The 14,763-nt window shown below is 51.3% G+C and overlaps 3 protein-coding genes across 3 annotated transcripts; 1 reads left to right on the plus strand and 2 right to left on the minus strand.

Moving 5' to 3' along the window:
* Positions 1 to 417: 417 nt before the first annotated feature.
* CORC01_06269 (fungal specific transcription factor) lies at positions 418 to 3,058 on the minus strand (the record flags this gene model as incomplete). The annotated part of the gene is made up of 5 exons (XM_022617910.1): positions 418 to 2,006; positions 2,066 to 2,244; positions 2,334 to 2,477; positions 2,529 to 2,772; positions 2,941 to 3,058. 5 exons carry the CDS (start codon positions 3,056 to 3,058, stop codon positions 418 to 420), a joined length of 2,274 nt encoding a protein of 757 aa, XP_022475627.1.
* Positions 3,059 to 9,149: 6,091 nt separating this feature from the next.
* CORC01_06270 (uncharacterized protein) lies at positions 9,150 to 9,485 on the minus strand (the record flags this gene model as incomplete). Its single annotated transcript, XM_022617911.1, has 1 exon — positions 9,150 to 9,485. A coding segment is annotated over one exon (336 nt), but the record flags the coding sequence as incomplete, so codon positions are not given.
* A 2,425-nt stretch (positions 9,486 to 11,910) lies between these two features.
* CORC01_06271 (uncharacterized protein) lies at positions 11,911 to 13,709 on the plus strand (the record flags this gene model as incomplete). Its single annotated transcript, XM_022617912.1, has 3 exons — positions 11,911 to 12,004; positions 12,082 to 13,259; positions 13,320 to 13,709. The coding sequence occupies 3 exons, from the start codon at positions 11,911 to 11,913 to the stop codon at positions 13,707 to 13,709; spliced, it is 1,662 nt and encodes a 553-aa protein (XP_022475629.1).
* Between the last annotated feature and the right edge of the window lie 1,054 nt (positions 13,710 to 14,763).

Consider the following 14,763-nt stretch of genomic DNA (forward strand, 5'->3'; position numbering starts at 1 on the left):
AGTATCCTGTTCAAGATGGATCTCGAGTCTCGAGGGACATGCCCGTCCACAGCCGGTAAAACAACGAGCCTGATGGATGTTTCCCCCGCTCACGGTCAAGACCGAATCGGTATAGAGTTAAGCGTCATGGTATGCCAGCATGTCGTGGTAATGGAGAAAAAGTTTGCTTCCCATACACGTCGTATTCGTCATGAAAAAGCGGACCGCTTTTCGCGTCGAAGGCCAAAAAGGAGCAGTTGTGTCAGAAGAACGGGGAATGAGTGAAGAACGAGAAAAAGACATGGCAGGTCGAGGGAACAACGAAGGGCAGCAACTACTTTGAGTCCAGCGAGCTTGAATTTAGCCGAGGTACCTTAAAGTGCGCCCTATTTAGTTTTGTTTGGTCTGGGTTTGTAAGATGTTGATTGGTTCCTAAAACTATAATACAGAGAAGGCTTGATATTGTACAAACGTGCCTTCTGGCTGATACATCGGACCTGCCGTAGTGACAGCGCCTGGAACGGTGTCGTAAGCAAGCGGTTCATCCCCTCCACCGAAACCTTCGGCGCCGCTCCAGGTACTCTGCTCGCCGGTCAAAGCTGGCTCATTTTCAGGTAGTGGGGACGTGAGCTGGGTCGAGGGGCCCAGCATGGGTGTTTCGCCGTGGGTGGTGATTTGCCTCGGTGTCGCGTCGTGGAATCCCGGCCATGCGGGCAATGGTCTTTGAGAGGCCGGCGCACCTGTTGCGAACGAATACGTCTGGCTTAGCGAAGTGCTGTCTGAATACGAGCGCAAGTGGCCTGGGCCGTGTCCTATGCGCTGGCCCATGCTTGTGCTAGACTGCATCACTGGTATCTTGGTGCCGGCGTGGCTTGGGTTCGATCCCCAAGGTGTCGATGGAAGTCCCGTCTTTCCGACACTACCGTCTGGAATCTCAGGTGGGTACGGCTGAGCGGTCGTACCTGATGGCACCGAACAGAAATGGAAGCCTTGAATTCTCTGGCGTAGTTCGACAGGGTATCTGTCGAAGAACTTGTTGGTTTGCAAGGGCATGTAACCAGCTGCACCCTTTCCGAGTAACTTTGCATGCTCTTTTGTGAGCTCCTCGAGGAACGCTCTAAACGTTCGAGAAGATTCGTTCTCGTTGCCAAGGGCAGAGAGTTGGTACAGACACTTGCTGACAAGTTCCGAAGAGGATGCAAAGGTCTCTGCTGCCATCGGGGAGCTAGCAAAAGAGGGGAGTCCGATTCCTGTTCCTTGCTCGTGGCGGTCGTTGGTGTAGTGCATCCCGTGGACGTGGACGGTTCCGGCTGTAAATACACAGTAGGAGATGAAGGCCGGGAGTTTAAGGAACTTTGTTTGCAAGGTACGATCGATCAACTCGATGATAGCTGTCGCGTGCCGAAAGGCGACTTCTGTTGCCTCGGCTACCCAGTGCTGTATCATCATGGCCCCAGCTGGCTCGCTTAGATGCAGAGGGAGAAGTGGACGATAGATGAGGCAGTGTACCAAGTGGTAGATGATCTGGCATTGGAGCATGGTGTTTGCTTCTTGGCCTCGGGAGCCTTGGTAGAGGTAATCGGGGTTGTGGCTGATGTCCGCCGCCCAGAGATCGAGGTCATGTCGGATCTTGTGACGATGGCCGAATGCTGCTTCTGTCGTGGGGTCGGTGACAAGCAGATACCTATTGGCATCTGAAAGGATGTGGGCAACCCACACGAGTTTCTGTAGTCCATTATCCGGATCGTCTGCAAACTCGGTTACTGGCTCAGGATTCACGTTGAGGGGGCAGTCGTTATTTGACGGCCAGCCGTCCTGGGAAATTCGTCTGGACGACTGGATGGTTCTTTTGACAAGAGTATCATCGATCAACGAAGGTCTCTCAAGCCATGTTGATACAAAGACGTTCATCAGGTAGCAAGTCCAAAAAAGTCTCCTCTTCATCTTGCTTTGTGTGGGGTTGTAGTCGTTAGGCTGATCTAAGCCCTGGTATAACTCGAGCGCCATGACTACGCCCACAGCTTGAGCTTCAAATTTTTCGTTAGTTCATGGAGACGATAATTTCCCAGAGCCTCTGTTCACTCACAGAGCACGCTGTAGGCTTTTCGGCCGTTACCCATTGCCGCAAAAGCTGCTACTAGTAGCAGTAACGCCTGGCAATTCTCGACCGCGAGATCTCCTACTTCCATGTCCTTGAGAGCCCAAGACGCATAGGTTTCTGCAGATACATGGCTGCTTGGCCTTCTACCGGGTTGTTCCGAAAACCTGTTTGCCTGTCAGACTTGCTCCATTCCACTTTCTACCGCTCCGACAGTTGTACTAAGCACCTTGTGGACACCGCACAAATAGCGTACAACAACGACTTTGGCATGTTGTTGTTTCTCAGCTTCTGTCTAGTGACCTCTTCATCCAGGATGCGGTACGGATTGCGGTGGAAATGCGTGAAGTAGGTATCTACCAAGCCTTCTGCATTGATGATGAATGGAAATTCGCTGAATCTGTGTCAATCGGAGAGGTTTTCGGCAAGGTTGCACAAAGAATAAACCTACGCATTGGTCCCGCAACTCCCCTCGTGGAAAGCGCTATAGGGAGAAACGTCAGATGACGCAGAGCCACATGGCTCAGGATAGCTATTGCTGTAAACGTGCAGTTCGTCGAAATCGGCCGGAACGGCATCGGAGAAAGGCGGAGTTAGCGTCTTGTCGGATTTGAGGAGCTCCTCAAGGCCGTCGATTCGTTTGATCAAAGCACTCAGTGACTCCTTCTTCGGGCCTCGTTTCTTGGGCACACCCTCTATATTAATGATTAGTTGTTCTGAGGCACGGTGACGGTAGAGACGGAGGCTGTGGAATACCGTAGAAACACGATCTCTGATAGAGTTGGCAGACTCCACACGCAGGTAAAGCTCTGTCGCATTTGATCTGCACACATGGCGTGGTGTCGATCAGAAAACGATCTTACTTGCGGCAGTAGAAGCAAATACCTTGCGAACTTGACATGGCTTGCAGTTCATGACACCCCGAACTGCCTTGTTGGCTGGGCTGTCCTGAGGACTGTGCGATGGTTTCGTCCCGGACATTTTGCGCACAGAAATCCCGTCGTCGATAATCTTGAGAGCTGAAGGTGTCAACTGTCATCCCATTCACCCTAAGAATGTGCCGACATTGTCGATATTAAGTGCAACTAATGTTTGGATTCCAAGCTGTTCCAGAACATCAAAACCAGGCTGAACTGAGGGCAGTGAAAACCATGGGTCGAACTCCGGCACTAACTTTCCCGGGTGGGACATTTGTTTTATTCATGAAGTCATGTATTTGTCTACGCTGTAAATCTTCAAGTAGTTACTCAGCCCCCTCGCCTTGATACCAATTTCACATGGAAACTTCAGATGAGCTTATCCTCTCCCCTGAAGTTTTCTGGTTGAAACTGTCTTCACACCACGGCCGGTGGGGGGTGGGGCTTTGGAAAACAAACATGTTCGCTAAGTCCAGGGACCGCGCTCAGTATCATTGTGGGAAGGATGGCCAGACGAAGCTGCCCCTAGATGAGCTCCGAAATCGAACGTTACGTTGCGAGCAGCTGGGATGACACAGACATATCTGCCATCTGTGACGACTGACGTCTTGTGACAAGTGGCGAAGTGTCAATTCTTCAACTTCAGATGAATCAGACTGAGACGATTGGAATGGTGCCTAGTCCATCTACGGAATGATGATGAGATACATTTTCCGTGCATGCGTCTTGGGAGCCAGCGATGCCCTGGTGTGCAAACCATCCCGCGGGTTGCCGCGTCACCATAAACGGCTAGTGCATATCATCCCTGGGTTGTGCCCAGCATTTGTCTCCGCATGTGCAGTTTATCGCCGCATGCGAGCAGATCATAACAATCGATCGCTAAAGTAAGGTAGTCAAAGTTGACACCGCGCGGGTGGGCAAAATACTAATTCATATATTTATGGTACATACTGTTGCAATACCTCGTCGCAAGCGAAGTTCATGTCAGAATGGTAAACCAACTGCAGATACACACAATCAACTTGAGTTACCAAAGCCACCTGGTATTACGGCCACTGTCATGTCTTTTACAAACTGCTGCGCGTGGAAATCTTTCCCACAATCCAACCTCACCTGATCTTCAATCACCGCGAATCCAATCTGACGATCGAGCTTTGGGCACCCGTGGATCTCCTGGAAAGGTTAATTGACCTGCAGATCACGACCGAACCATACCGACTGAGCAGATGAACAAAAGATCTTAATTGACTGTTTTATTGAATCCGAGCGCCAACCACAGATAGGCACAGTTTCAGTTCCCGTGGTTTGAACACCACCACCTTAGGCGCGTGCAAACTCATGCTACGTATACTCACCATGAGTCTTGGCCCGCCTAGAGACACACAAAGTCGGTTGTTTCCCGCCAACTGGAAGAGGAGGGCCTCCTGTCAGCTGCCATCCTAAAATCGTGGCAGGTCCGGCATATCGATTCACGAGACGCTTGGCAGAAATAGGTATTCGTACCGAGGAGTCAAATAAGCTTGTTGCAGATTTGGAACATGGAAGGTCCATGAACAGATTGATAAACCTGAGACAGGAACGCGGCGATCGGTCTGTGAACCCCCGGCCACTGACCAGGCTCTGGGGTTGCCATGCTTCACTCCGTTGGTGTTTTGGGGGACGAATTCCGATCTGATCCGGTTTTTGGTAGATTACCAATTCCACTTGCGGTGCCGCGCACTCCATCATCGTCTCGACGAGTACGTAAAACATGCCCGACTTGGGAGGACGTGGGAAAGAAGCGCCGTATTCGGGCGAGACGCTTGGTTGATGCTATGCTACCTAGTCGATGGCCTGCCGGTCTTCAATCTCCCCCGTCGCCGATTACGCGGGCATCATTGAAGTTAAGACCCCGCCCCCGCCCCCGCGCTGCTGTCTCTTTTTGTACTGGCTACCCGATCCGCGAGGTAGCGGAGGCCTCTCCTGCCGCACCATCAAACCTCGAAAAGGGTTGGACTTCTCAGCCGGTTCCAAGTGCGAAAACTCAACCCAGTCGAACCGCTCTTGGTACAGCGTGACTTTTGATGTTGTACATTGATGTGGTACACCCTCTCAGTGTTCAGAACTTAGGTGTCTGGACCTTTCAAACACCGCAACATGGTAGATGCATGTCTATACCCCATGCAGTTGGTCCATGACTTTTGGGCTGACTTTGAGCCGCTTGATCCTCCTTCTCGCCTTACTGACACACGCTCGCAACTTGATCCGACGAGGATACCAGATGGAGGCAACGTATTCGCCTGTCTTTGAGGCTGTCATTTAGCGTAGACTGTGCCGATACTTGGGACGAGGACGTTTGGCATATCAGACGCCAGTGCGTTGGGCCTTTTGGTACCACAGAACTTCGCATGGCGGCGCTGACTAGTTTCGTCTCTTTTTATAAGACATCTCGTGGCTTGGCAGATCAGTTACCTTTATAGTCTAGGAACTGAAAGGCAAAGACTCTAAGAGCGAATTATTGAGTCCTGCACACGGCTACTTGTGGATTCTGCTGTCCTTGGCACGGATAGCCGCCGCGGATTTTGTTGATGTTATTGTGCCTCGAATCATAACTTCCTACACATTAGTGAGGGCTCTAGTGGAGACCAAGATGCTTTATCACAGGGGAAGGGAAACAGACCTATGAGTTGCGGTCGGCATTGTCATCTGCGTCAAAACTCTAGTCTACTACTCGAGCAAGGGGACTTATGTCGGGATCTTTCGGGCCTTCTCTGGATCAATAATCATACGATCACTTGAGGTTTTGACACACTTCCATCCTTTAAAGTGTCCGTTAGCGGAACCAATATCGGAATGATTGGTTGGGACTTCGGAAAGCTCATATTAAGGTTCCCCGGTAAAAGTAATAGTCAAAGGTGGATGCAAGTCGAAAGCCTCACTAAGTGGGTGGTAATGCATGAAGCTACTGATACTCAAATTACTCAAAAATACATGGGGCACATAGTAGAAGTACTCGCATGTCACATCGCGCTTTCCTGTTGTTCTGTCCTCAAAGCTTTGACACTTTCATCAATCATATGGAAGTCGTGTAACAAAGGTAACGAAAACTGTCTATGAGACATTCTCACTTGAATACCAGATTCGGACCGAGAAATGGGTTTTGACTGAGCAATGGCGGCTTGGCTTGACTGGAACGTTGGGAAACGCCGTGAATTCTCCAACCTTATTGGTGCATGCTGCACTGCTTGAGTTTTTACGCGATAAGATTTATGCATTGGATAAAATTCAAGCTTACCATGGCTCAGACAAACATCAGGAGTAGGGAATATGAGGTATGTTTTCAAAATCTCAAATGGAACAGCAGGGAACACCTTGATATTCTGGAAAATGTTTGGCCGTCTATTTCAAGCTGGTAACCGAGACCAAATCATCTCTCAGTCTTCTTTGCCTTGTTCTGGCCAAAACTCTTCCTACTACGATTGTGGGCGACAACCGGGTCGTTGACGAGCCTGCCGTAACGACAGGATCATTTTCCATCGCAACTTGGTGGTATCTGTGCAAAAACCGTCACTTCTGCCAAGCAGGATGACCAGTGCAGCTTCGAACGCTGTAAATAGGGCACATAGTTGGAATCTTAACTTCGTCGAGGGAAAGTCAGCAGTACATACATGTCCAGTCGAATCATGGGCCCAGGCCTCGTGACGAACGTCCTTTGCCATTTTGCCATCCTCATTCTTCTCTCAAAGCAACTAGTTCAAATTTGGCCCTGTAGTTGGTTGGCTGGAGATTTTTTGAAAGTTGATCAATTTGGTTGGTTGGTTGATTTGTTGTTGGAGTTGCTTTGAGTGAAGGGCCGTCCTCATTTCCCATTTTATATACACTAGTTTCTACTTCATACTCCTTCACATTCACCGCCCCAAAACAAGGATCTTGCATCGATGTTCGCTCTCCCTGCAGGAAGGTGGATGCTCTATAGCGCTGATTTCGGAGGCGCAGTATAAAAAGCCTATCTTCAAGCAAAACATTCGCACAAAGTATCTAGGCAATCTAATTCATGATGAAGATATTGACTTGCAGGTACATGAGACAAAACTCAAAAGCATGGATAAAGGACCTGCAACTACGGCAGTACATGTAAACTCGAAGTTACTATACGTGACCTGCGATCTATTTCGCCGAGTTATCAGCAAGTTGAGTCCCTTCCCATCTTTAACTCCGATCAACAACTGGAAAGAGAAAGGAGCATATCTCAAGGGTCTCACCAAAAGGTTCCCCTTATACTTCTAGTAAACTCTTCAAACTCTTCAAAGGCCGCAACTATTTGACTTGCTACTGAGTGTGAATTCAGTCTGCTTTCGATTTTTGATCTATTACGGTTAGCATTTGAGTCAGTTGTACCTGATGAATGAGACCCGTACGCTTAGTGATTCTAGACAAGATATACCTAAATTCCATCCCTGAGCTCTACCATTGATGGAAGATCTCATTCACCAGTCCATCGCCAAGACTCAACGAAACCTGGCCCGATGGGATGTCATCCGGCCCCCCCTTTCGGCCTGAAGTCACCAATGAGCCCACCTTCTCCGGGCGAGCAATACGTATCTCGCCGGAAGCTTCGGCGTGGAGCCCCCGCAAGGGCCTTGTACAACGGGACCTTGACCCGCACTCGCCTTCCATGGAGTTCAACGGCAGACTACGGGTTGCGGGATCACGAGAAGTCTCGACCGGACTTTCGAGCATTTAAAAAGGGGCGCTGGGTGATCATGTCGATCTGGTGTTGGTCTTAGCCTAGAAAGTGTGTGAAGTCTAGTGTTAAGCTTATCATGGAGCCGTTGTCTCCAAGTTTCAATAACTCATCTGTGTGGTTGGGGGAGGGATAGAAATGACCTCGTCTAGAATCTTCCCAATTCTTCAAAATGGAGGTTTTACCGTTGAGCTCTTGTAAAACCAAAATATTTTGTGAAGGAACGAGACCTAGGCATTCTCGAATCTCAGGGCGGACTGTCGTCATCACACATGGCAACCGATTGCCTTGTTTGATGAAACTAGGAGTTCCCGCGAAAGGAATGACGGATTACGAATGCTTTGCCAAGCAATTGCTCCCAAGGCGTAAAAAGTCTGTTAAGGAACATTTCGGCAGCTTTCCGGCCTAGCGGCGCCACTATCGCGTTGCTGTAAGAAGTTTCATATCAAATCCATCTGCATCAGGCTAGAAGAACAACCGACAGTGTGGGACCAGTCACCAGGAAACGACGTCATTTTCAAGATCCGAAGCCAAGACCCCTTACCAAAGACCAGGGCCCAAGAACGAACGTTCACCGTAGGTGTGGCGCTCGCGGCTCACGTTAAGCGACGCCTCTCAGTCTCGATCCCCTAATGCGGAAACTACTGCAGTCCAATCCCGCGTGACGTTTTGTAGCGACGAAGGGCCGATGTGCGCCCGCGCGGCTGACGTGAAATTGTGAAGTCGATTTAGACACCTTGCTGCTGCGTCACATGATGGTTCTTGTGTGTTCTGGATTACCAGTGGTCCAGAGAGTGCAGAAAAAATGGGATGCCTCCATTGTTTTGGGGCAGAACCACAGGACCACAGGTTCGTTCAACTGTGTCACACCGTTTTGTGACCCAAACCGGCGCCCCTCCTCCTTCTTTCTCCTCAGGTCCTCTCGTCCCCTCATCTCCAGTTTTCCTTAGTGACAGCCAGAGAGTCCACCGTGGGCTGCCTCAAGCCGGACTACGACTCCGACGGTCTATCTCAGTACTGTGACAGGCTCTGTTTTCTTTAGCAGTAACATCCAGGATCTCGATCCACTTCAAGTACAAGAAACTTGGTTTCTCGGTGTGGGGCCGAGGATGCAGAATTTTCCGGACCGGTGAATCGGCGATGTTATCGGGTTGGCACTCCCGCCACCCGCGAATTTTCCAACAACACGGGCAGAAGCGGCAAGATGAGGCTCGGATTTCTCGATTACATATTTGTCGATTACATTTAGTACGAATTACCTTACTCGATGAAAAAGACAATCACCTGATTACCCAGGAGTATTGCCATCTCAAACATGTCTGGTCTTTCCTGTGGTGGAATTGTGATTCTGAGTCCTAGGCCCCCTTCCAAAACACACAAGTTTTCCTGATCCATGAGACTCAGACTCCGGCACCAGATTACCGATGGGTGGTTATTGTCTTTTCGGGGTCAATGAACCAGGCTTCTGCCATTGGAGACACATCGCAGACGCGCAGATTAGGCCCCGGTTTTCCCATGCGCCAGGCACTTCTCGCCTGATGTGTGGAGACGGGCGGTACAGACAATCCGTCCAAGACGCCAAAGAGAATGCAGAGTCAGGGTCCTGCCTTCTTGGGTTAACGATGTGATGCCCCCCAAAAACATGTACTGGGACGAAGATCTCTAAACAAATTGCAGTGATAGACGATGCGTGTGCTACGCGTACATCAACATAGGAAAATGAGCGGCCTGAAACAGAACATGGAAACCACGTTCTGCCAGGGGCCCTTGACAGTTGACAGTTGACAGCTTTGTTCAACCAAGTTGTTGGTAACCTAAGATCGGCGGCACTCTTGTCCTGTCGTTGATGTCGTTGATAGAGTCAACGAGGTCGAAACGGTCTCCAAAGAGTTTTGAGAGTCTCAGAAAGTCTGATGAGTGATCATCCGCCGAGTCTACCAATACGTCAGCGTACATATAGATGCCTGGCAAACGGATAAGATGCAGAAAATTGTTGCGCCAAGGAGGTACAACATCGGCTTCATTGCCCATTCTGCGAAAGAGTCAACCAACAGATTGCCTGCTTGCGGGCCCCCGAGTCAGTTCATTTTGGGTTTGGGGGGAAATTTGACTGGGCGTTCACGGTTCGACGGTCGACCACCACCACAGGTCCGTTTCTCCAGTTCATGCGGGAATGCGGGTAAAAAACGGACTCTCAACGAGGAATCAAGGGCCCGTGAGTTGTTCCGTCGTCTACACCGGGGCCCTTGAGGCTTTTCGTCGTCTTTCATTGGTGTTGGTGCGAGTTTCAGTCGTCTTGCAGTGGGCTTGGCTCGTCTGCTGGTGCGCCTGGCGCGCCTCTTCGGATTACCCGATGCGGTAATGCCGAGAGAAAGAAAACTCCTACATTGGCGACGTCATCCCGTGATACTTGGGCACAGGGATAGATCGGAATAGAGAATCCACCTTTAGCTCCAACAGCCTCCACAGTTAGCCGCAATTGTCTTTGGAGACTGGAGGGCACAAGAATTGAGAATTCACAATACCAAGGGATAGGCAGTGAACAAGCAACTGACAAGAATATTGGCAGAGTGCCAATTCCCGCAAATCGCGTTGTCAAAGCTTGTGCTTGTTGTGCTTACTCTTAGCTCAAAGTCTATATTTTTTTTTTGATCCTGACGCCAAGCGCTCGGCTCATCCACCATCTGGTTGACTCTCGACATGGGAATCTCGACAATCAGGCAAAGAGAAATCTGAAATCTATTCCCCAAGATCAAATAGCCCCGACCAGTACGTCATGTGGTCCACCAGAGTCGACGCACCTGGCTACCAACAACTGCCGACATTGACAAATCGCGTGCGAGTATTTGCAACTTGAAACCTGGTTCTGTTGCCTGTTGTCCCCACGACCGCGGGTCCAACTTAATCTGCCAAAGCAGCCAAAGAGACACATCATATACCCTGGGCGAGCAAAGAGTGTGAGAGTCAGAATCCGCAGCTGCAAGCGCTCTCAGCGGCGCCGATACTACCCTTCCCTCCAAGTTCCTACCAAGCAGCCAAGTCCCGTGTCCTCGGCGCTTCTCGAGGGGGGCGGCGGCGGTCGGCTCAAAGTTGTCGCAGGGTTCGCACAGGGTTCCCTGACTCGCAGACGGCGCCGCTCGGACAGGAATAGTCAAGTTCCAACACAAGTCTAACTGAACCAACGGTATTGGCTCAAGTTAGATGTTGGATGCACAAAGGGCTCCTCGGGGTACTTTTCCTCTGCATTACTTATCAGTCTCCTATCAAAGTCTTCAAGGTATGACGTCGTAGTCTCCAGTACTTCTCCATCTAAACTCCACCGACAATGTACGATTATGGACACAATTGCGGCTCTTTTAGGTACTTTTTGCTCCGCTTTCGCAACTGGTGCCTTATCCTTTGGCGAGCGTGCAAAGTACCGTTCTTCGCGTCGGTCTCTCTCCGAATTCTGCCGCGCGATAGGACGGAATATCCACGAGGGTTTTCGCGTCCTAGAGCGGTGAAGCCACCGTATTGCAACGTCCTTGTGAAGTACGAGCCCGCAAAACTCTTACCCTTCCCGGCGCCGTATTGGCTGCAACTGGCCCCGCGCGTTCCATGACGGCGTCTTGGCCGGGCCTGACGACATGTCACCACCGTTCCTTGTGTCCTTCCCTTGGGTCCCCATCGTCCACCACCCCCGTGGAACCGGATGTGGAGTCGTTATTCCCCCCTCAAGGCCGGAGAATGTCCCCATTCCCCTCCAGAGGGATCTTGGATCGCACAGGGATTGGGGGAAATCGGGGCAGCCTTTTGGGGAAAGGCTGGGGATTGGCTACTCGGGGGGTTTCTGGGTTCGGTGTAAACAGCCAAACGCCAGGGTCCGAGGCTGGCACGAGTAGCCATGTTACCATGTCAGTGCAGGTTCGGGGCATGTACTTGCGTCTCGTGGTATGAGCGTGAGAGGTGAGGAGAAGGAAGTAATTCCTGGCGGCGCGCTGATGTTGCCGATCTTTACCCTGCCGCGGTAGGTTTGGGATTTACATCTATAAGGTCGACACGTTCGCCATCTCAATTCGCATCTGATCTTCTTGTTGTTACCTCTCAACTCGACTCAACCCCATTTCCTTCACCCACCGATCTGCGACCTACAGCATTCGACATTGTCTGGAACACGTCAATCCAATACTGTCCGCTGTGAAAGAGTCTTCAAGATGGGCAAGCTCAACTACTTTGGCCTCAGAGGCAAGAGCCTTAATTGGGCCATCAGCATCATCGCAGGATGCGACTTCTTGCTTTTCGGATACGGTTAGTTCTGACATGACATCGAGGAATTGACTCTAAAGCGATCAAGTAACATGGACTGACTTGACTTCCTCATCCAGACCAGGGTGTCACTGGTGGTATTCTCACTCTCCCTGCCTTCCAGTCCCAGTTCCCTACCATCAACCCCGATGAGGTCGGCCTCGACCCGAGCATCAAGAGCACGCGCTCTACCAACCAGGGTATTGCCGTCGCCTCTTACAACCTAGGCTGCTTCCTCGGCGCTATCATCACTATCTTCATCGGAAACCCTCTTGGTCGCAAGCGCATGATTATCCTCGGTACCGCCATCATGATTGTTGGAGCTGCTCTCCAGGCCTCTGCTTTCTCCATCGAGCACCTCATCATCGGACGCATCATCACTGGGCTGGGAAACGGCGGCAACACATCAACAGTCCCTACCTGGCAGTCTGAGACTTGCTCGTCTCACAAGCGCGGAAAGCTCGTGATGATTGAGGGCGCCCTCATCAGCGGTGGTATCATGATCTCGTACTGGATCGATCTCGGCATGTCTTTCGCCCCCGGCTCCGTCGCATGGCGGTTCCCCCTGGCTCTGCAAATCTTCTTCTGCATCTTCATCCTGGCGTTTGTCTGGAACCTGCCCGAGTCTCCTCGCTGGCTGATCCTCAAGAACCGCGACCAGGAGGCCAAGGAAGTCATTGCTGCCATCGCCAATCTGCCCGAGGACGACGACTACTGCAAGAACGAGTACATTGTGATGAAGGAGACCGTTGAGGAGATGTCCAAGGGTAGCTTCCGCGACCTCTTCACCATGGACAAGAACCGCAACTTCCACCGCGCCTGCCTCGGGTACGTCAACCAGATGTTCCAGCAGATTTGCGGTATCAACCTCATCACCTACTATGCCGCCGTCATCTATTCCAACCTCGGAATGACCCGTTTCATGTCCCACTTGCTTGCTGCTCTCAACGGAACCGAGTACTTCATTGCTTCTTGGCCCGCCGTCTTCCTCGTTGAGCGCGTTGGTCGCCGCAAGCTCATGCTTTTCGGTGCCGTCGGTCAGGCTGCTACCATGGCTATCCTCGCCGGCGTGAACTCCCAAAAGGATAACTACGCTTGCCAGATTACTGGAATTGTCTTCCTCTTCGTCTTCAACACCTTCTTCGCCATTGGCTGGCTCGGCATGACCTGGCTCTACCCCGCCGAGATCGTTCCCCTGCGTATTCGCGCCCCTGCGAACGCTCTTTCCACCTCTGCCAACTGGATCTTCAACTTCATGGTAAGTTCTTGTCTGAAATCTTCAAAGCCTCGGGACTAGATGCTAATGTGGAAACAATAGGTCGTCATGATTACTCCCGTTGCCTTCGACTCCATTAAGCACCACACCTACACCATCTTCGCCATTATCAACGCCATCATTGTCCCCGTCACCTACTTCTTCTTCCCTGAGACCGCGTACCGCTCCCTAGAGGAGATGGACTCCATCTTCGCCAAGGCGTCTCCCGGGCTCAAGGGCGCCTTCGATGTCGTCGACGTCGCTCGCCAGGAGCCCCATCGCTATGGCAAGAACGGCGAGCTGCTCATCAACTATGACGACGTCAAGGAGACTGGGCACGTTACCACCCGCGAGAACCGTCGCGAGGGCAGCACCAGCAGCGGCGAGCCCAACGGCCTGTGGCAGCGCCAGGACGAGGAGACGCAGAACGTTGAGAAGGAAGAGAAGTCTTAGATGGCGGTTTCCATCTCACGTTCAAAATTGCGCATTTTAGTTCCCTGGGTGGCCTAAAAGCGATATACCCCATTTCTACGAATTATGTCCCCATGCCGGGCGATTTTCCGGCCTTCTCAACTTGGGCCCGGGTTGATATCCGGTGTCATTAATTCCTATTTTTTTTATGAAGTCTGCAGGACTTCGACCGTTGTTGAGATACCACTAGTTCATCTAGATTCAAGCATAGATACCACAACAAATCATTCAGTTTTCCAAACATCCCGAAATCATTTCCTGCAACAGTGACTGTGATTTGCAAGTACTAATCGAACATTGAAATCGGAATTGGCCATTGCCGCCGACGTCAGCAAGTTGATGGCTGGGAACTAGGAGCCCATCGCCACTCGAGCACGCTCGTTTGCCTCCCGGACTTTGCCCGGAGTCGCCAGCAAGCTCAGGTAGCGCTTACAATATCTCGGGTTTGACTCGGGGGCGAAAACGACTGTCCACTTGCAACCCAGTACTCGCCAAGAATGGACTTTACCCGCTCAACAGACTAGTGTTCCCGGCTTAAGGAATCCGACTGTCAAATAAAGATCAATCAGTCTCTTAGCGTGAAGTATTGCGCGGCTTCGTGAGCCTCAGACACTACCTATGTGTTGATGGGTGCCCCCCCATAAACTTTACTCGTTACCCTGCATATCCCCAGGATAGCCGGCCGCCCCCGCCCCCGCCCCCGGAATGCAAAAAAGGCACCATTGCGACGCAACTGGACAGCCTGGACCAACGGAAACCACACCATCTCATCTCCAACCGGGCTGACAAGAGTCTCTTTTTGTGTTTCTTGGGGTCTTGAAGCCGGCTTGCCCTAAACGGAAATCCCGGACAGGAATCTGCAACCGCTCATGCGGCGCTTCGGCTTCCCAACATGTTCGCGGCACGTCCCTGACTGAGCCCTTTATTTGCTTCTTGGCGGCTCCCAGGGGCCCAATTTCTAGCCGATTTTCCGCACTTCTTGACTTGACTTTTCGGTCCGGGCAACACGCCACCAGGAAACTCTATCTAGCGGTTA

The sequence above is a fragment of the Colletotrichum orchidophilum genome (genome assembly GCF_001831195.1).
Source record: "Colletotrichum orchidophilum strain IMI 309357 chromosome Unknown Scaffold_46.1, whole genome shotgun sequence".
Classification (NCBI taxonomy): Eukaryota; Fungi; Ascomycota; class Sordariomycetes; order Glomerellales; family Glomerellaceae; genus Colletotrichum; species Colletotrichum orchidophilum.